We start from the raw sequence: 21,728 nt of genomic DNA on the forward strand, positions 1-21,728 counted from the left end.
AAAAAAAAATTCTAGGAAGTATGGCCATTTAAAAATTGCCCCCATATTGTTTTTTGCAAGAATGGCTTATCAGAACACTTCTAGTAATTGTCATTACCTTTGTGAACATGTGACCTTTTTTTTATAGGCTATTGAATAATGGTAGTTCCCGTTCCTTTATCTTGGATGGTGTCCTATATTGAAGTAGTTAGCTATCTAGTAGGGTTTGGCTTAGGCGTTAAGGATAGTATATAGGTAGTGATTGATGAGATAGTTAAGATTGGATATCGAGTATAGGTAGTGACATACTTGGAAAAGGAGAGAAATATGAAGCAACAATGAACCATAAACTATGTATTTTTTATTTTAAACAATAAATGACAATTGCAACATTGCTAGCTCGAATTTATGGATGGTTGAGTTGCATCCTTCAAATCATTGGTAGCATAGAGTCAACTGTATTTGGAAACACTATAATTTGTAGAGCAAAATCAGCAAATATTACTACACATAAGACTACCTTGGGAAAAATGTACAAGATATAGAGAATCTATATTTCTTGTTTAGTACACGTGAAATTATTGGAGAAATATTGAACAAAAAGGAGGGAGAATGTTAGCTTTCAAAAGGTAACAAGGCCTGTTAACACCAGCCACGATTCTGCAAAAATTCCTTTGTTCTCTTCCTCATGCGAGTGAAAACAATGATTGCACAGGTAAGAACCCAGGGAGGGATTCTCCATCCCTTCATGTTAAATTTTTCAGCCCAGACGGGTGATTCAGTTACCACAACAGCTATCAAGACTGTCATAAGGGCCACACCAACAACAATCCTTGTAACAGGTTTGATCATGGAGTCCTACAGGAAAATCACAACAATAACAGGATTAGTCAAAAGGCTTATAAATCAAGGAGAACAAATAAGTTAATAGCAAGCATTGGTATTGGTAACTAACTAGTAAATATAATCTCTCTTAGTTAAGACACAAGCATAACAACAGGACATAATATAGAGATGGAAGCAGCACAAGGAAAGCCTCCTTGCTTGCGATAAAAGTTACATCAGAGTTTTTACCAAGGAATAAAGGAGCTTGTAATCCTAATTTGCTAACAGCACAAATGTATCTTTAAGGCTTGTAATCCTAATTTGATAGAGAAGAGAATAGTTGTGTTTCATGTATGGCTAACAACGGCAAGAAGACCAAAAATGCAGACATTTTGAAAACCATGAAACAGATTTAAGCACTTATGGGAAAATGCAGGATGTGCTTTCCTACTGCAGGATGGGGAAATAAAGACTATGTGTGATATGATTGCAGGCTGGAAGGATGTAGATGAAAAGCTGAAGAGGAGGGGTGCAATTTAGCGTGGTATGGTTGGGCAGAGAGAAACAAAAAAATATTTGAAGACAAGAGTACCCCTGATGGAGTTTTGATGGAAAGAGTGGCAAGATTGGAGGAGGAACAATGCAAGTATGTTCAGTGAATTTATGCTAGACCAAGCAACAAAAAACAACGGCAGCAGCGTGTATAGAGTGCTCCACCTCAGAATGTGGTCAAGTTAAATTCTGACGCAGCTCTGAATATTGAAGGATGGGTTGGACTCGGGGTTGTGGCAAGGGATGATCGTGGAGAAGTTATTTTTACTGCTGTTCGTAGACAGCAGGCCTGGTGGTCTCCTAGCATCGCTGAGGCAAAAGACATTGTTATGGCTCTGAGGCTGGGCAGAAAGTATGGTTTGAGGGATGTGGTGATTGAATCAGATCGTGATCTGAATGTAAAGAAACTATGCAGGGCTACTATCTACTGCACTGAGCTTGATTCAATCCTTGAAGACATCCTTGTGTTGAGTAGGCACTTTAACTCCATTAGTTTTTCTCACATTAAGAGAGAAGACAATAGTGTAGCACATGCACATCATGTAGCAAGAATTCTCCCTTTTGGTGTTGAGCAGGTTTGGGAATGGCATAGCCCTTTGGAAATCACCCCTATGTATTGATGGATAAACTTGCTTTGAGTTAATAAAATCTCAGTTTACGTTTTGTCAAAATCAAAAAAAAAAAAAAAAAAAAAAAAAAAAAAAAAAAGAAACGGATTTTTGTAAAATGGTAAGTCTGTGAAAGGGCTCCAAGATTTGTTCAAATTTAAAATAGCAAAGAATATAGCTCTTGATATTGCTTCTGAATTCTGATAATGATCACTGGATGATTAGGGAGCCCGATGACCCAAATACTAGGAAAAAAGTCACTCAAGTCTAATACCCAATATATCAGGTTGTCACTATTGAAGATTCTGAAGATTAAAAAAATAAAGAATTGTATATCAAGATTTACGATGAACCAAAAGACAAAGTGTCAAACTTCATACCATGAAGTTCCTAGTTTCAAAGATGGAGATTTTTACTAGTGTTCTCTTTATATCATTATTATTGACTTTAAAAGTACTCTTATTGTTGTTGGTAGAGATGATATATTAGTGGGGTCATGTTCATTAGAGTTGTTGCATCCAAAACATCCAATTTATCATTTATGCTAATTTCTATCAGACTAATGACAAAGACATCCCGAACACTAAAGATTAAGTAGAAACACATCTCTCTAACAATTAATACCTCATAAAATTCTCAAAGTCTCTAAATCAATCCTATCCTCACAAATTACAACTCGTAACAAGTAACCAATAGCAACCAAAATAATATTAAAAATTGGATATCTATTTAATTACCACATAAAACCTCATGATCACCACATTAATCAAACAAAACGAAATTCAAAACAAATGCATCCCATCATATCAAATGAGCTATAAACACAGTAACCTACTTCCAGCATTCATTATTCATCATATTTGCAACACTTCCCTATTACAGCAATTTCAAATTAATTTCAACATCACTTTGTTTGGTAATTGGTTCTCTACTTCTCCCTATCTCTCCTCATCGACCTCATAAATAATGGAGCCTCATGGCTAGCACTTATTTTGGAACGTCGAAAGTATAACTATTCAGCCCCTCATATCATATATCATAAATTCCTTATAAACATAACAATCTATGAATATAAATAAAAGTCAAGGTGTTTATCACTTAAGCTCAGAGGCATAAAGGTAGCAAATTCAAATCTCAAATCAATTACCACGCTATTGATCACTAGAATTCCAACATCTTAAAGCAATCAAACCTAATTCAAACTTTCAAACCAAAATAATAAAATTACAATATTAAAAACAATCCACAAATACCCAGAAAATCAATCAAACCAAATCACACTAATATATGATGAGGAGAGGTAGGGAGAACCAAACAAAGTGATGTTGAAATTAAAGCAATCATATTTAAAACAATCCACAAATAACCAGAAAATCTTAAAGCAATCAAATCTGTAAAACTCCCAAAACTAAACTCTAGTGACCACTCAATAATTCCAAAACTATAATCAATCAACTCCAATTTAAATCCAATTAATAACAAAATCCCAAAACCTCAGCAATTTTTTTTGTAATAAAAAATTCAAAACAAAATGATTTAGAATAAAGAAAACCATTAGAATCAATCAAATCCAGTTTAAACCTTACTAATAACAAAACCCCAATGATTTTTTGTAATCACAAATTCAAAACAAAATTAATCAATAAGTTAGGGAATGAAGAAAACCACTAAAATCAATCATATCCAATTTAAACCTTTTTATAACAAAAACCCAATAATTTGTTTGTAATCATAAAATGAAAACAAAAAAGGGAATGAAGAAAACCTTGGGTTCACCATCAATGGAAATAACAGAGCCATCTTTATAAGGAAGCAAAGAGCGGCCATTCTTAGGATGAAATCGAATCGGAACAGTACGACCACCATCATTAGGATTAAAGGCATAAATACATTTGAATCCATATTCCTCCATTATATCTCGAACTTCTAATTGATCTTGATCCCAACCACCAAGAGTTGATTTTGCCACCGCAATCGGACCCTTTCCTTGTCGATAAACATGGAGTTCAATCTCCGGTACTTTTGTTTTCACTGATCTTCGATTTTGTTGGGTTGGTGTTTCTGGTTCTTCGATTGTTGTTGTAGGGGTGATTTCTTCGGATGTGGGTTTTAGAAGAGGGGTTGTTTCGTTGGAATCCATTGCTGATTGACCTTCTCTTTCTCTCTCCTCCGCCATTGCTGTTTTGTGGGAGTAGTATTACCGATTTTTTTTTTTATTTCTTATTATTATTATTTTTTTAAACGAAGGAACCAGTGATCTTAGAGATAAACATTTTAATTTATCTCCTCTTACAACTCTATGTGTTAAAATATGTGCCACTTTATTATTTTACTTCTATCATTTAAAAAATAAAAGAAAATGATTAAATTGCAAGACATAATCCAAATTTCATGATTTGGTGTTTGGATTTGGCTGAGTGCCATTCCAGATGTGTCTCCCCACAGACGGCGTCAAATGTTTCGGACATTTTTTGGATAACCCAAAAGGAGGTGTGGATTCCCGCGGGAGACAGATCCAGGATGCAACGCAAACAACGGATCTCCAGTGTACCGGAGATCCGCCTCCGACGATCAAGTTAGTGACCGGAAAACGGAATTTTATAGAGAGAAAGTAGAGAGAAGTGAGAGCATATTTTGGGCATTGTGCCTTTGGGAATTGTGTGTTGTTTTTTTCCATCATGAAATGATAGGGTATTTATAGGGAAGTGGGAGATCATGCTCCTAGGGTTTCATAACCTAGGAAGATTGGCTGCCCTATACGTGGTTAACACGTGTATTAGGGTTTCCTTCATGCTAGGCATGTTTCCTTAATGGGCTTTGAGCCCTTCATTTTCTGATATTTCTCTTTAGGCCACGTGTCATGCTCTTATTGGCCTTTATTTAGCTGAGCAGGATGTCACGTGTCGGCTTATAATTGGGCCACTTGTTGGCCTCTCATTTGTTTATAAAAGGGGTAAAAAATACCCCGAATCACTATCTATGCACATAAATATATAAATACATATTAGAAATAAAAGCAAAAATTATTCAAAACTACTTTATTATTGTTATTTTATTATTATAATTTAGTGACAATAAAAATAGCAATGTCTGCGTTGAACACTAGTTAAGAGCATCAACACTAATGAAATGGAATAATATGATAATTTTTACTACAATGGTGGTGTAAAAATATACCATGGAATGGTATATACCATCCCATGGTACCAAAATAGCTTATTTTATTTAATTAACTTTACAAACCTTAGTTATTTCCAATAATAAAATAAAATATAATTATAATTAAATTAATTTTATACTTAATATATATGAGAGAGAAAGTGTGGTGATAAACTTTTTTATACCATGAGTGAGGTGATTTTTGGAGAAAGTATATTGTATTGTAGTATAAACAATATGGAGGAGTGAGAAAGTGGTAGAGAGAGAGAGAGTTAAGCATATTGTATTGTAGGATGAACAACCATGTTCCCAAAAATAGGCGGCCATGCTTGGAAGGGTATGCTTCACATTTTATCCGGCAAGCCATGCTCGGCCAGCTCTTGGCCGAGTGAAACTCAGAACATGGGGGTTTGCATGATGACAACTCGGACGCTCTGGTTGGCCGACTATCTATGCTTTCAAAAGCATACATTGTAATTTTATTCGGCCATGGGTGGCTCAGCAGGGCTAGTGCTTCTCTTAGGGGCAGCTCGGCCACTCTAGGCTGCCTTGGCCGAATAGGCAATAGCTATGCTCGAGAGGATGAGCTTAGTTGTTTTAAACGACTCACTTCAACACTCGGTACATCGCTTGTACAACCTTGCCACGTGCCTGGCTTGATACATACTCAGACATGGGGTGTTCCATAGATGCACGCTAATGGAAGTACCCAAGCTTAGGTACTCGGTTTATCATGAGAATGAACTCTCCAATATTACTCCGTGATTAGTGCAGTATCTTTTCTTCACTCCACTTCTTAACATTAAACATATAATAATTATTACAATTATTATTGTTTTTGTTATTATACTCATTATGATACTATTATTATATTTTTTGTAATAATATAATAGTATTGGTATTATGACAAAGATGAACTTGAAGCTAAATTATATGCCGACCAAATATGCATTACTGATAACTTTACTTGTGAGGAGGAGCCTTGCAATTTCATTTGGCTCGATGGCCGCCTAGAAACAAGCAAGTGGGACTTTACTCATTATACAACTCGATCAATAAGTAGCTTACTTCTTGGCCGCGGTTCAAGCAGCTTGGCCAGGCAAGTGGCCACTCTTGGCTGACCATCTATATGCTCTTATTAGTAAGCATTTTATTTTTGCTCGGCCAGGTTGAGGGCCGTATGGAAGTTAGAACATGATGCTGAGTGAGAGTAGCTCGGCCAGATTGCCACCTGCTATATATGCTCGGTAAGGATGCCTATCATCATCTTCTCGACCATTCATGGTTATTCGGCCAACTTCATGGTCGTCTTGCTAAACTCTAAACCACCAACGTCTGCATTTTACTCGGCCATAATGTTGCTTCTATTTGCCGAATATAGAATTATTGTTCATATAAGCACTTTTTCTCGACTTCGGCTTGGTATATAACCAATTTGTTAAGCTTTGCAGCTCGGCAATTTTATTCAGCATGATCGATATTCAAGCTTGCGTATGCCGAGTTGCTATGCTCCGAGCAATCGTGCTTTGCATTTTCATCCGGAATTCTTACTTGTACGACCATGGTAATGAATGCTCGGCTTTTATACCAACAATTTTTTCATATAATTGGTTAAGCTGCTGTAGAGATGCCGCTTAGGAACTTGTATCCACCAATTTGATCAATATTCTAAATTAATCATTTGCTCTCATAAAATAAGTGGGAGACGATTAGTCATGCCCTTTACTGCTTTACATGCTTATGCAAATAATATGCATGTCAGCATGTTGTATACTTCAATACACATTCTTTGTTTTTATTTATTTTTAACGAAAAAGTTGGCCATTCGGCTTATATACTTTTGTATATATATTCGTAATATTATTTATTTATTTATTTTTTGATGGTATTGAGTCGTCCTTTGACACTATCTCTCGGACCTACTCATGAAATTTAAAGTATTTCTCAACTTATAAATTTCTAAGGGCTCGTATGCCTAGGCATGCCCTTACCCCGCTTGGGTAAAATACCTTGGGCAATTTTTAGGACTTCCTGATTTTCATCCGTCCGTCCATTATAAGGCCGGATAGATTCATCGACCGTGTGGTCTTCATGGCCGAGTACTTTATCTAGGGAATGCCCCTGCTTGACATTCTACTCGGCCTGTACGAGTAGCTATGCTTGTGTAAACAAGATTTTCAATTTGACTCGGACAGGGTGCTTGGCTGCCCTGTACGGGTAGCTATGCTTGTGTCCACGAGCTTCTTGCTTTTGCTCGGACGCTTTTCCTCGTCCATTTAATAAGTCATTTGACTAGCTCACGGGCACACATCAAACAATGTATCTTGACGAAAATTTGACTTGAAGATTTTCAATTTGATAATCAATCATAATAATGATCATGACTTTGGGTTTTAGTGCCGCCCAAGTCTTATCTTCATACAAGAGTTCGTCTCATTCTGTTAAGAATGATCTAGAAGAATTACACGTTTGCCCTCACATTGGGTTACGTTTGTAACGAAGAGTTCTACTTCATGATTTGGTGTTTGGATATGGCTAAGTGCCATTCCAGATGTGTCTCCCCACAGACGGCGCCAAATGTTTCGGACATTTTTTGGATAACCCGAAAGGGGGGTATGGATTCCCGCGGGAGACAGATCCAGGATGCAACACTCGTACGGCCTGAACACCTACAAAACAACGGATCTCCAGTGTACCGGAGATCCGCCTCCGACGATCAAGTTAGTGACCGGAAAACAGAATTTTAGAGAGAGAAAGTAGAGAGAAGTGAGAGCATATTTTGGGCATTGTGCCTTTGGGAATTGTGTGTTGTTTCTTTCCATCATGAAATGATGGAGTATTTATAGGGAAGTGGGAGATCATGCTCCTAGGGTTTCATAATCTAGGAAGATTGGCTGCCCTATACGTGGTTGACACGTGTATTAGGATTTCCTTCATGTTAGGCATGTTTCCTTAATGGGCTTTGAGCCCTTCATTTTCTGATATCTCTCTTTAGGCCACGTGTCATGCTCTTATTGGCCTTTATTTAGCTGAGCAGGATGCCACGTGTCGGCTTATAATTGGGCCACTTGTTGGCCTCTCATTTGTCTATAAAAGGGGGTAAAAATACCCCAAAACACTATCTATGCACATAAATATATAAATACATATTAGAAATAAAAGCAAAAATTATTTAAAACTACTTTATTATTGTTATTTTATTATTATAATTTAGTGACAATAAAAATAGCAATGCCTGCGTTGAACACTAGTTAAGAGCATCAACACTAATGAAATGGAATAATATGATAATTTTTACTACAATGGTGGTGTAAAAGTATACCATGGAATGGTATATACCATCCCATGGTACCAAAATAGCTTATTTTATTTAATTAACTTTACAAACCTTAGTTATTTCCAATAATAAAATAAAATATAATTATAATTATTAACTGTATACTTAATACATATATGAGAGAGAAAGTGTGGTGATAAACTTTTTTTATACCATGAGTGAGGTGATTTTTGGAGAAAGTATTTTGTATTGTAGTATAAACAATATGGAGGAGTGAGATTGTGGTAGAGAGAGAGAGTTAAGCATAAATACGGTCCCTCAACTATTGTATTTGTAGCATTTTGGTCCCTCATCTTTTTAATGAAGCAAATTGGTCCCTCTGCCACCCTTATATGATTTTTTCTGGTGAAAAAATGATGAGTCACCATAATTTAGGGACTACAGTGCCCATGTGGCAAAAGAAAAAAAAAATAATCAAAGTTTAAGGACCTTGGTATGAGTTGGCATTATATAATTAATGAAGTGGTAAAGTTTAGTGACCTTCTTCCTTGGTTATCTTTGGTCCATGACCTTGTCTTTGATACTATTAGACCACAATGACACCTTTGACCTCTTCCACTTGATTCATTGCTACATCTAGACATTGCCTGTCAATCTGTCATCAATAAACATATTAATATTGCTTAAATCTTCTAATTTTGATCAACTCCTAAATATCCTTAATTACTAATTTTATTGCAGAGTAGATACCTTGGCAGGAGCTTTCTTCTTCACTGCAACATTTTTTTTTTCTTTTGGAAGAATTTTTGCTTAATAGTCTGATGGTTTTAATGGCTACCAACATCAATATATAGCCACTTTTGTGTGTAACGGCTAGTTTTTTGTAACTAATTTGGAATTTGGTTATTTTTGGCTATTACAATCCTTTAGAATTAAATGCAGAGCCTCTAATCTTCAAATTACCAATTTTTTCAACTGAAAATATTCATGTAAGCATACAACTCCTTAATCTTTTGGCAAAAAGAAGTGCAGTCCCTAAACTAATGCTGACTCAACGAGAGAAGTCCCTAAACTTTGGCTTAGTTGGCCGTAAACATCCCTTAACTTTGCAGACTCAGATTTTCCTCCACTAGAATTGGTGAGCCAAGGGTGTCAGAGGGACTAATTTGCCTCATTTCAAAGATGAGGGACCAAATGTGCAACTAATGGTATAGTTTAGGGACCGTAATTTAGCTTATTGGTATAAATTTTTATACCATGAGTGATGATACTCTTACATGTTAAATTACTCTCTCCGTTTTTAAATACTTGCTTCATTTCTCCATGCGCGGAGTTTTAGGAGAAATTGGAGAAAGTAATAAAATATGAAAGTAGTGGGGTAGTTGAGAAAATAAAAAATTGTAAAAAGCAAAAGTAGTGGAAAAATAGGAGGAAAGAGAGTATTATGTTGGGTCCACCAAATATGAGAAATGAGTTAAATATTGTAAAATTTTTCCATAAAAGGAAATGAAACAAATATTTAAAAACTTCAAAAAAAAAATGTGGAGCAAGTTTTTAAAAACGGAGAGGGTACAATCAAACTCAATACGAATTACGGAGTAAAGTACTATTTCGTAACACGTTGATATCTCTTTCTCTCTTTTCATCTCTTTCCATTCACCCGAGGTAAATGGAACTGAATAAATAACACGACGACACCAGAAACTTCCTTATTCCGGCGAATTTCCTCTCTCCTCTTCATCAATGGCGGCAGCAGTCTCCATTGCAGCAGAATGGCAGCTCCTCTACAATCGATTCTACCGGAAACCCGAAATCTATTCCATGAAATGGAAGCACATTGATCTCAATCGTAACAAGGTTGCCTGCGCACCTTTCGGCGGTCCAATCGCCGTAATTCGCGACGATTCTAAGATTGTCCAGCTTTACGCTGAATCAGCTCTTCGGAAACTCCGAATCTTCAATTCCGCCGGCAATCAGATTGCAGAAACTGTCTGGAGAAACCCTGGTGGTCGATTGATTGGTATGTCGTGGACCGAAGATCAAACCCTAATTTGTATTGTTCAAGATGGTACTGTTTATAGGTATAATATTCATGCTGAGTTGATTGAACCTAGTTTTTCGTTAGGGAAGGAGTGTTTTGAGCAGAGTGTGGTGGATTGTGTGTTTTGGGGGAATGGGGTTGTGTGTATGAATGAAGGGTTTCAATTCTTTTGTGTGCCGGATTTTTCGAGTTTCGATTCGGATAAGGGTGTGGTTAAGATGGCTGATCCTGGCCTCGAGGATCCACCGTTGTGTGTGGCCGTGATCGACCCGAAATATACCATGTCTGGGAATGCGGAGGTGTTGCTTGGTGTTGGTGATCATGTGTTGTTGGTTGATGAAGATGGGGTGCAACAGTTGGGTGTTGGAGTTGGCCCGCTTCAGAAGATGGTGGTTTCGAGGGATGGGAAGTATTTGGCTTCCTTTACTCATGATGGGAGGCTCTTGGTTATTACCTCTGACTTTGCTAGCATCATTTTCGAGTATAGTTGCGAGGTTAGTTTTATTGTTTTCGTAAAATTCGAGCTTTCAGTATGTTTATTGTAAGTGTTATCTATCTGCAGACTTTATTATTCCTGATGACTTAGTGTTCTTTTGTTTGACAAAGAATTACTCGATGTAAGTTGTTTGGTTGGCAAAAACGTAGGAAGTTAAGACTTATTTGGAAGTTCTAGAAAAATGGGTGAACTTGCTTGGTTGACAAAAGTGTTGGAAGTTGCACTTCTCTGGAAGTTATAGTAAATATGGTGAAATTGCTTAACTAGTTGAATTGCATGTTTTAAAATACAACAACCTTATCTTTGTTCAACCACCATTTAGATGATTTGTGGAAATGATGCTTTAGAAATGAGGTCTTAGGCTATGCAGAATATAGTGTGTTGTAATTCGTTAGGTTGCTGAGAATGTAGTGAAGGATGTTTTGAGAGTGTAAGCTTTGTTGGCAAGCTGAATACATTGTTACAAACCAATTTTTGATGTATGATTGCTGATGGATAGTAATGTAGTTACTGGTAAGTGGCAGCCACCTTTACTTGTGTAGACAATCTTGGCTAACAGGATATATATATATATATATATATATATATATATATATATATATATATATACGTCTTAAGCTGTTAGTTGATTGTTTCACGTTATTTTTTTGGATGTACATCTTGTACACTATCTAAATAATTCTTGGGAAGCGACATGAATTATTAGACTTTTAGCTTTAGGGTGCATACTTTGCATAGGTCCATTAGTGTGATGTTGTCTCCATTTGTCCACTTCAGTTTTACTACAGCCCCCCCCCCCCCCCCCCCCCCAAAAAAAAAAAAAAAAAGAAACACACACACACACACACACACACACAGAACTAGAATAGGATGTTTGTTGGAAGTTGGAAAGAGCTTCAAGTTGAGATCACTATAACTGGAGGTCCAAAATAAGAAACTGATAAAACCAAGAACATTGACCTTTTATCTTGTGCACATAGTGCTCCATAAATGATCATTCAACTTATTCTCCCCACACCCCCTTTTTTCTTGGTTTCAGTTCCATTTCATATAGTAGAGTCGATTCAGAGATATTATCTCATTGGTTTGATGAAGTGCATCCCGTCTTGGACCTTGTTATTTAGTCTCTTAATTGACTTAGCTAAGGTGTTAAATGCTTTGTTTTTGCCGTTTCATAAAGATTTAGTTCTCCAGTGTAACTTCACAGAAGAGATACTAGGTGTTACTGAAACATGTACATGCCTTATCCATCATTAAAGTTGTTAATTTGCATAAGCTCCTTTAGTAAAGATCTTATCTAAGGTGTAATAATGAGAATAGCAGAGCTTGAACTTGGCTGATAACATTACTCAAAAGTCAAAACAACTTTGACCAAGCTTAAGTTGAGCTTGAAATTAAATTGGGCTGAATTTGTAACTTATGCTCAACTCTGAATTTATAGTGAAACGGATAGAAAGTTTTGAGATTTCAGTAAATGTTTGCAACTATTTTGTATTGCATGGCTTATGTAGAAATAGAGCTTTAATACTTCTCATATTATTTTGATATTATATGAGAAGTAGATATGATACCGGAACACACTTTTATTTCTATTTTTTTTCTGTCTTCTGATTTGTATTAAGTCTCTTTGATTAGATTTCCTTGCATTATGTGTTACAATTTGTAATATTTAGGATAAAAGTGAATGATACTTGTGCAACACTTTGCTTTTGCATAAAGTTTTGGGAGAGTTGTTTTGTGAGTCAATTTTTGTGCTATTTTATTTTGGAACTATTGGAAGTTGATGTAAAAGGAGATGGTGGAGGATTAATTTTATCGATGGAAAGAGCAGGTGGAAAATATATGTCATTTTGTACTTTGTTTATTGGAAAACTGGATGAGAAAGGAGATAGTTGGGGATCACCGTGAGGGATAAATGATAACTTACTAAGTGTGTTAGTGAAAGGAAAATTGGAGAGATAGTGAAGGACATAATAAGGAACAGAAATCAATATTAATTTTACACAATATCAAAGATGAAGTTATGTCATAGGGCTTAAAAAGTGACAAGAGTAAGGGACTGGTTATTCCTGTGTTATGAGGCTGCTAGTTAGTTGAATGTAGTCAGTGTTAGTGGAGGGAAATTCGATAGTGTAAAATGTTATATGTTCTGTATTGTTTTGAAGTGAGACATGTTGGATTTAGGGTAGACAAGGAGTTGATATTATTTCCGGATGGATCATGCTTTTCTTGCTGCTAAGCAGTTTCTGATTGGATAGGGATATATGGTTTAAAACCATATTGCTAAGTTATGTAGTTATGTGCACAATACTTCCTCTTCCCTCTATTCTCTGCTGGGACATTGTGTCCTAAATATGTGTACAATTCACTTGATGATCAAGTTAATTGCATAGTTTTTTCTTTATATTGGCGAAGATGGGAAACACTTATATATGCTCCTTGGCCCTCGCTCTTAAGTTTGACTTTCCAAATTTGGCTCTGGGTCCCCACATTGATGTCTTTTTCTATTTTCCCTTCTATGCAGTCTGCTCTTCCTCCAGAACAGTTGGCTTGGTGTGGACTGGACAGTGTATTGTTGTATTGGGATGATGCTCTTGTGATGGTGGGCCCATATGGAGATCCAGTACGCTACTATTATGATGAACCAATAATATTGATATCAGAATGTGATGGTGTAAGGGTTCTTTCCAACACGAATATGGAATTTCTCCAGCGTGTTCCTGATTCTACGGTGTCTATCTTTAAAATAGGAAGCACAACCCCTGCAGCTTTGTTGTATGATGCTTTGGATCATTTTGATAGGCGTAGTGCCAAGGTATCTCACTAAATTTTTATACCTTCAGAACTGCTTTTAGTGACGTTGGTTTCATTTTTATCTCTGTGGGAAATTTCTGTTAGATGGATCATCTTTTGCTCCGATTAGCTTGTCTATACATATATTTGGCTTGACTTTGCTACTCCCTATTTTACTCTTAAGTATGTTAATTCAAATATAGGTCATATACGAATTCTGCATATCAAAGTTTAATATATAAAGCTCATTTGATGCCTAAGAGACATTTTAATATTCACAACAAATCTATTTTATTGGTTATTTAAGCATGCGCCATATGGATCCAATTTTAAAGCACAATTCAAATAGATTTTACTTATATGAAAATTAAAATAATTTAAATTTGTAATATTAATTGAAATTACAATCACTGATATGTAATTTTAATTTGACTATCGATGATTTACGATCATCATATATTAGTCTTGTGCTATAGTACTCTGATCTAAAAGCTTATGAATACCTGCCATTTAGAAGCAAAGATGAGTGGTAATTATGCGGGCGTCTTGTATGTCAAGTTACCTTAATCTTTTCACCTTCTAAAAACCATTTGACAGGCTGATGAAAATTTGAGAATGATAAGATCATCATTACCAGAGGCAATCGAAGCATGCATTGATGCCGCAGGTTATGAATTTGATGTTACACGTCAACGTACGCTGCTGAGAGCTGCTAGTTATGGGCAAGCTTTTTGTTGGTGAGTTTATGAATCTCTGGGTGCATAAAGTTTTATTTAGCTAATACTCTGAATGGTTTGCGAAGAAATTTTCTTCTTCTCAAATTCTAATCTGTGATGCTTTGGTGAAAGAAAATCTTTAATCCAGTGTAGGATTTGTTTCTCTTGATTTCCTCTGATGTACACTGTAGACCTGTAGGGTCTAGAATCTACTTGCACCTGCCATCCCCTCCATTGTTCTCTCTTATAGATGCTCCCTCTGTCCCACTATGTTAATCACATTACCTTAAATAGATGTCCCAATTAGTTTTCTTCTTCTTTTGATTATGAGATCCTCTCTCTCTCTCTCTCTCTCTGGATTAGACTTTAATTAGTTCTCTTTTTGATGGACATATCACAACCTCTTTTTGATTTGAGATGGGAGAAGAACCCTATAAGCATGATTAAAGACCTGAAAATTAAAATTTTATATAAAAGGACGATTGGGCAGCTTTAACTGATTGCCACTTCTCTATGGAGTTCATTTTCAGTCTTTCTGGAGGAACTCATTTATCTCCTTTGGCCGATTATGACTAATTGGGAGATAAGGTCTAAATTTCTCTTTATTCCTGCATGTTGTAACTATGCCTAAATAATTGGAATATCCCTTCTATTTTCCCTGACAAGCTATCCTCTTGTTCTTATCCAGTTCTGTGGTTTAATTCTTTTAAAAATTTTGGTGACTGGGATAATGTCATGTTACTGGTTGACAATGCAGAGAGATTTGTTTTGTGCATGTGCTATCACTTAGAGACAATGTTCTTATCTTTCTGATTGTTTCTCGGTAATGATATCCAGTTGGCTTTGACAGCAATGTTCCTCGTGATCGTTTTCAAGAAATGTGTAAAACCTTGCGTGTATTGAATGCTGTGCGCAGCCCTGAGATTGGAATCCCTCTAAGTATACAACAATACAAGGTAATGTCTTTATTAGTAATACCTGTACTTGTTACTATTCATGAAGTCAGGCACAGTTGTGTTGAAGTCCTGTTGAATATAATTATCGTCTGCAGGAGCTAACAGCACCAGTTTTGATTTCTCGCTTGATTAATGCCCACCATCATCTTTTGGCTCTGAAATTGTCCGAGTACCTCAGCCTGAATCAGGTGCCGTATGCAATTTTTTAATGTTTTTTTTTTTTTTTTTTTTTTTTTTTTTTTTTTTTTTTTTTGGAATGAATGACAAGCATTGTGACTAAACTATTATGGGTTATTGTGTGGTGAGTATTGCCTTTCCTGTTGTGGATTTAAATGATGGCATGTAACTCCTTTTGGTGTAAGAGCATACAAACAAATACTTCATACAATATTATTAGAGGTTGATGATTATCTCGAGCTTCAAAATTGAAAGGGAAGTGTGAATTGGGCCTAAGATTTTCTGATTAAAAACAGTGAAATTTGGATGTTTGTTTTTTTTTTTTTTTTTTTTTTGATGAATAAAAATTTGGATGTTTGTTGATGAGCCTCCAGCTATGTATGTTGCTGCCCCTGCAAAGGGTTTTTTTTTTTTTTATTATTTTTTTTTAATTATTTTATTTTATTATTTTTTTTTTTTTTTATAAATAAGTTCTTAGGGTGTTATTTATCCTATACCTGACAATAGATGTGAGCAAAAGTAGGCTTTATAGCCAAAATGAATTAGTCCTTTGAGGCACTATCACATTAAACACACTGAGTGATGATTTTCTGATGTCTAATCTTTTGGTCACTGGTGAATCATGCTAAAATTATAGATCATATCCATCGGGTATAAGAAAGCTTTTGTAGGCTAAATCTTAGATTGTACTCATCAAGCACTTGGAAGGTTTGTCTTGCTGATTTGTTCTGATTTCCAATTCTATTAGGAGCTGGTTATAATGCATTGGGCATGTACAAAGATAACAAGTTCATTTGCAATGCCTGATTCAGCTCTCCTCAGTTTATTACTTGACAAGGTTTGTTTCTTCATAGCTTCCTATCTTTAAGTTGAGCTCTTGAGCAACTCCTAATCAGTGTTTGTACAACTTTCAGTTGAAGATATGCAAAGGCATAGACTACGCAAGAGTAGCTGAGCATGCAGATAAAAGTGGCCGCAGAAAGTTGGCTGCTGCTCTTGTTGAGCATGAGCCTTGTTCATCTAAACAGGTTTTTTCTTTTCAAATGTTATTATGGGTTTGCGTTTGTGATGTTCTATATATTTTTCTTATCCAAAAAATAGTTATAAAAATACCTTAATTTATATTTTCCTGTTTAGGTTCCACTGCTATTAAGCATAGGAGAGGAAGACTCAGCTTTGACCAAATCTACTGAAAGTGGGGATACTGATCTTGTTTATTTTGTTCTATTCCACATTTGGTACAAGGTAACTTATAGATGTTGTTAAAGTATGTTATACAGTATTAACTATCAAGTTTATTCTAGAGCCTGTTCTGATGAGGCTTCAGTTGTGTGGCATATTTTGTTGAATTTTATGGTTGGATTTGCTCATCTTTGTCACAGAGGCCAGCATTGGAGTTCTTTGGCACAATACAAGCTAAACCTCTGGCAAGGGATTTATTTATAGTGTACTCAAGGTACTGCATAATGTTATCTATTATTCTCTTTTGATTTTTCTGCAACTATTAGTATAAGACTTTTTTCTGCAACTATCTAATATATGACTTTTGTCTCTCTGCCTTCCTGTCAAGAAACATCTTGTCCAGAATTGTGTATGTTTTTATTAAAATTTGCTTCTCTATGCTTTGCAGGTGTTATAATCATGAATTCTTGAAGGATTTTTTTCTATCAGCTGGACAACTGCAGGTACGTTTTGTTTGTGTACATGTTGATGTTTTAATGTTTGCTGTTGGTTAAAAGAGTAGACGAGATTAATGATAAAATTTGGATTATGGGCCCTGCATATATTACTTGAAACAATTTGTTGTATCATATAGTAATGTTCATTCCCAACAGAGTAAAAGATTCAACGTTCTTTGACTATTTGCTATGGTCTAAATTAGTATGGCTTATTTACGGGAAATAGCAGATAGCTGCTGTATATTTAATTAAAGCCAATTGGAAACTTCTGTTTTTGCATTAGTAAGGCTGCATCATCGATATTCTTATACTTCGTTCAAGGCAGGACTTTCTTTAAAAGCAGCTTGGTGATAGTATTGTTTGTCTTTTTCACTATTAGATTCTGTATCTCTCTCATTATGGTCGTACCTGCCCCACACACACACACACACCCCTGACAAAAAAAAAAAAAAAAAAGGAAAAAAAATAATGGAAATGTTAATTCATCACATTTGAACAGAGTTAACCATGCATATCTAGCAATATCTGACAATGTCCTTAAGAATTATAAAAATTATCATGTACGTAGTATAATGAGTCCTTTAAGTTGCAGGTTAATAATATCAAGTGGTCATTGAAAAGACTTTGAATGCGGTACTAATGAAAACTTACTGCTTATTCATGCTTGAGAAATTGAATACCTCCTTTTCTCTGTTTCATTGGACTAATATTTTAAATTAAACAACTCATAATTTTATATGCTTTGTAGTTTTGAATGCTTAGAACACTATGGGCTGTTTGGTTGACCAAATTTACAGTTTTTTTTTTTTTTTTTTTGAGGAAACAAATATACAGTGTTTGCCAGTCTGACTTTCTTAAAAAAAAGGGGAAATAGATTACCTATTTATAATTTTACATTGAGTGGGGAAAGATGTGATGACCCTTTTCACTTTACACGCATGTCTAGATTAGTCTTCTGTTTCTTTTTAAGCTCTTATGATTTTAGGTGTATTACTTAAAACTTTCTCTTTACTTTTAATGCTCTTGTAGGCTTGTAGCACTGGGATAATATATTTTATGGTGTACTTCAAACATTTTAAATGTATTTGGCGGATACTGGTGCTGATGCTTATGTGCACAACATTAAAAATTGGGCTGTTAGTACTCATTTACAATGCAGTGCAGTCCATCCCAACTGTACTATACTGTACTTTAGGCACGCAAAATTCTGACATTATGTATGGGAGTCCCATAGGATATTTGTATCATCCATAATTTAAGTTATAAAGCTCTAGAATGTGTCTGTTTTTGCAGGAAGTTGCATTTCTTTTATGGAAGGAATCTTGGGAAGTAAGCAAGAATCCTATGGCGAGCAAGGGCTCTCCACTTCATGGGCCACGCATTAAACTTATTGAGAAGGCTCGTGATCTTTTTGCTGAAACAAAGGAACACAATTTTGAATCAAAAGCTGCTGAAGAACATGCAAAATTATTGAGGTATACCTCAGTTTTTAATTTGCCCTTATTTTACTCATTTATCGTTATTTCTTCTTCAGTTGATGCCTGTAGAAAGGGCTATTAGATTTTAAGCATGTGAGAACAAAAAGGGGGAGTGTTAAGATGTGTTCCTAATCTTGGGGATGAGGGCAAGCATTTTACTTATATCTTTTCTGGCAGCTATCTCTAATATGTGGAAATGAGGGATTAACTAGCCAAATGGATATATAGTTTATCAGTTTCACCCTGTAACTTTTTCTAGCTTCTCTTCGTGAGATAGCTAATGAAAACTGTACTTCCACAAGTGGGAGTATATTAACTGAGTGTGCTAAATCCACTGCCTAAGCAACTGTTTCCTGCTCTTTATGCTCTCAGCTATTTTATATTTTCTCTTTTTGTATCGTAAGAAAGCCATCTACAAACCCACACAGTTAAAAATTGAGATATCTTTTTAAGCGCTTACCTTGTGTGTGTGTGTGTGTGTCTTTTTATAAAACTCATTTTATAACTGAATGATAGCTCTTGGTGAATGCATGGTGATTGATTATTTTAGATGTTTTGTCCTTTTATTTATGATTTTTTTGCAATTGTAATAGAATACAACATGAGCTTGAGGTATCCACAAAGCAAGCAATATTTGTAGATTCAAGTATCAGTGACACCATTCGGACATGCATTGTGCTTGGAAATCATCGAGCTGCTATGAAGGTGAAAACTGAATTCAAGGTATGTACTATGTAGTCTTATCATCTGTTTCACCCTTTATGTTAACAGGAATAGATATGTGCTCAATCTTTTTCCCTATATTTTGTTGGCTTATAGCTTTAATTTATTTGTTTACTTGTCATGGCTACTTGGTAGGTTTCTGATAAAAAATGGTATTGGCTCAAAGTTTTTGCGTTAGCTACAATAAGAGATTGGGATGCCTTGGAGAAGTTCTCAAAGGAGAAGAAACCACCAATTGGTAGGCATTTTAGCTTTCACTATATGTTTTAATATGTGCTAATGTTCCATTGAGTAACCTGTTTAAAACCCTGGAGACTAAGGGCCTGTTACTCCAGCTTTAGTTCAGTTCAGTTTAGTTCAGTTCAGTTCCTAATTTCCTTCTCTCATAAAATATTCAATTCAGTTCAGCTCCAATCAGTTCTCAGGTCAGGCAGTTCTGTAATTCAGAACATGCCCTAATAGTTGTCAATGGTTCTATTTTACTCTCTTCCTATTAGATTGCTACATGATCCATTTTATTAATATGCTCACTTGATTCTGAAGAAAATCCTTGGGAAGGTGGATAAAAATGTAAATTTATACTTGATATTTGGAATAATTTATAACTATGCCAATAATCAGTTCATTAATGTGCTCAGTTGCAACGATTTTTGTGATGGTCTTCGGCTGCCTCAATGAGCGTCCAGTTTAACGAAAATGTGTCTTCTTTTTGAAATGGGAGTTGGTTATAGGTTGAACCGTTGAACCAAGGTCGTGTTTTCTCTGGTAAATTTTTGTGAGGTTTATGTTACCTTTTTTTTGGTTTGTGGCTAAAGTTTTCATTCAAACCTTCTGGCTAGCTGCATTCACAAAACATCCTTTTTCTTTTTCTTTTTCTTTTTTTTTTTTTTTTTGGGCATGCTCTTTCTTCTGCAGTTGTGCCAATTTTATTGCGTTTTTCTTTAGAATTTTGTTCTTCCTGAACTTGTTTCTTAAGTCGTCAGTAAATAATCATTTTATTATTTAAGGGATAAGAATATTGAGACCTGAAGTTATACTTGCACCATTCAAGCTGTAAATTTAACGAATCGCCTAATCTTTCTTGATGTTAAACTTAGCTTTGCATTGTGCTTGCACCTTTCAGGTTATAAACCCTTTGTTGAGGCCTGCATTGATGCAGATGAAAAAGGTGAAGCTTTGAAATATATTCCAAAACTTATTGATCTTCGAGAAAGAGCTGAGGTAAACTGAATTGTGTTCTTGCTATTCTTCCATACAATTTTGTTAAAAGCTTGGACATTCAGCAAATGCTCATTTTTGTGAAGTGATCTGAAACCAGTGTCAACTTTTAAATTATCTTCTGATTCATTTCTATGCTCCTCAGGCTTATGCTCAGATTGGAATGGCAAAAGAAGCTGCAGATGCTGCTTCTCAGTCGAAAGATAGTGAGCTGCTTGGTCGGTTGAGGTTGAGTTTCTCACAAAATACTGCAGCTGCATCAATTTTTGACACTATCCGTGAGAGGTTGGGTGTTTCATAAGGGTCTTTCTTCCTTTTTTTTTTAATTAATTTGAAGATGCCCTTTTCCTTTCTTTTTTTTTTGGCTGAGGGATCGGTGTTTTGTGTTTGTGTGTGAATTTGCTTGAGAGAAGATGTTTGGGGCTTGGGGGTAACATCTATTCTGAGTGTAAAGTTTTCCTAAATAAAATATTCAGCCATTGGTTTGGTTTTTTTTTTTTTCCTTTTTTGTAAGATATGACAGAAGGAATGTACATTTAAACCAACATTCTGTTTCTTCACAATTTGACAGTTTTATTTGAACCATTTTAATGCCTTTTGGGGTCAAGCTTGCAGTAGGTTAGATACCTCGTAAAAAAAAAAAAAAAAAAAAAAAAAATTACATAGTGGCTCAAATCTAGGCATTTGAGAAAAAAACATGCATAGATCAGGCTAAGCTCCGTGCAATCTGGCCCGCTTAATTAAGCGGTCTTCACTTTGACCACTTGCTCGATTGGGTGGCTAAATTTCTGAAGCTTCCTTGAGGCCTTGTCTTCTTTGGTCTAGGGTTCTCGATTGGGCTTCAACTCTCAAGCCCACATCTTGCGCAACTTTTACAAATTTTTACCTATACCCCGAAGTAGTTACAACTGCATATACCCCAACTATGAGAAACTATTGCCCCTTACCAGGTATAGGCCCCCCTGTCCAATACCCTAATAAAAAAATAATATTTGCAAATTAAAAAAAAAGATAAAATAAAATTGGGGGGTAAAATGAAAAAGGGTTGGGT

General features: G+C 35.6%; 2 protein-coding genes across 2 annotated transcripts; one reads left to right on the forward strand and one right to left on the reverse strand.

Annotated features, from left to right (window-relative positions):
- Positions 1–318: 318 nt before the first annotated feature.
- Positions 319–4,179, reverse strand: LOC145637980 (uncharacterized). The gene is made up of 2 exons (XM_081688966.1): positions 3,730–4,179; positions 319–837 (listed from the first exon to the last, which is right to left on the reverse strand). Exons 1-2 carry the CDS (start codon positions 4,138–4,140, stop codon positions 622–624), a joined length of 627 nt encoding a protein of 208 aa, XP_081545092.1. The 5' UTR covers positions 4,141–4,179; the 3' UTR covers positions 319–621.
- Positions 4,180–10,060: 5,881 nt separating this feature from the next.
- LOC145639103 (protein VACUOLELESS1-like) lies at positions 10,061–21,593 on the forward strand. Its single transcript, XM_081690256.1, has 15 exons — positions 10,061–10,935; positions 13,462–13,752; positions 14,328–14,467; positions 15,297–15,402; positions 15,498–15,590; positions 16,328–16,417; positions 16,494–16,607; positions 16,717–16,824; positions 16,962–17,035; positions 17,210–17,264; positions 18,552–18,733; positions 19,330–19,459; positions 19,595–19,697; positions 20,583–20,680; positions 20,823–21,593. The coding sequence occupies exons 1-15, from the start codon at positions 10,144–10,146 to the stop codon at positions 20,976–20,978; spliced, it is 2,532 nt and encodes an 843-aa protein (XP_081546382.1). The 5' UTR covers positions 10,061–10,143; the 3' UTR covers positions 20,979–21,593.
- Positions 21,594–21,728: the final 135 nt, after the last annotated feature.

The sequence above is a fragment of the Chenopodium album genome, chromosome 7, assembly GCF_948465745.1.
Source record: "Chenopodium album chromosome 7, dcCheAlbu1.1, whole genome shotgun sequence".
Classification (NCBI taxonomy): Eukaryota; Viridiplantae; Streptophyta; class Magnoliopsida; order Caryophyllales; family Amaranthaceae; genus Chenopodium; species Chenopodium album.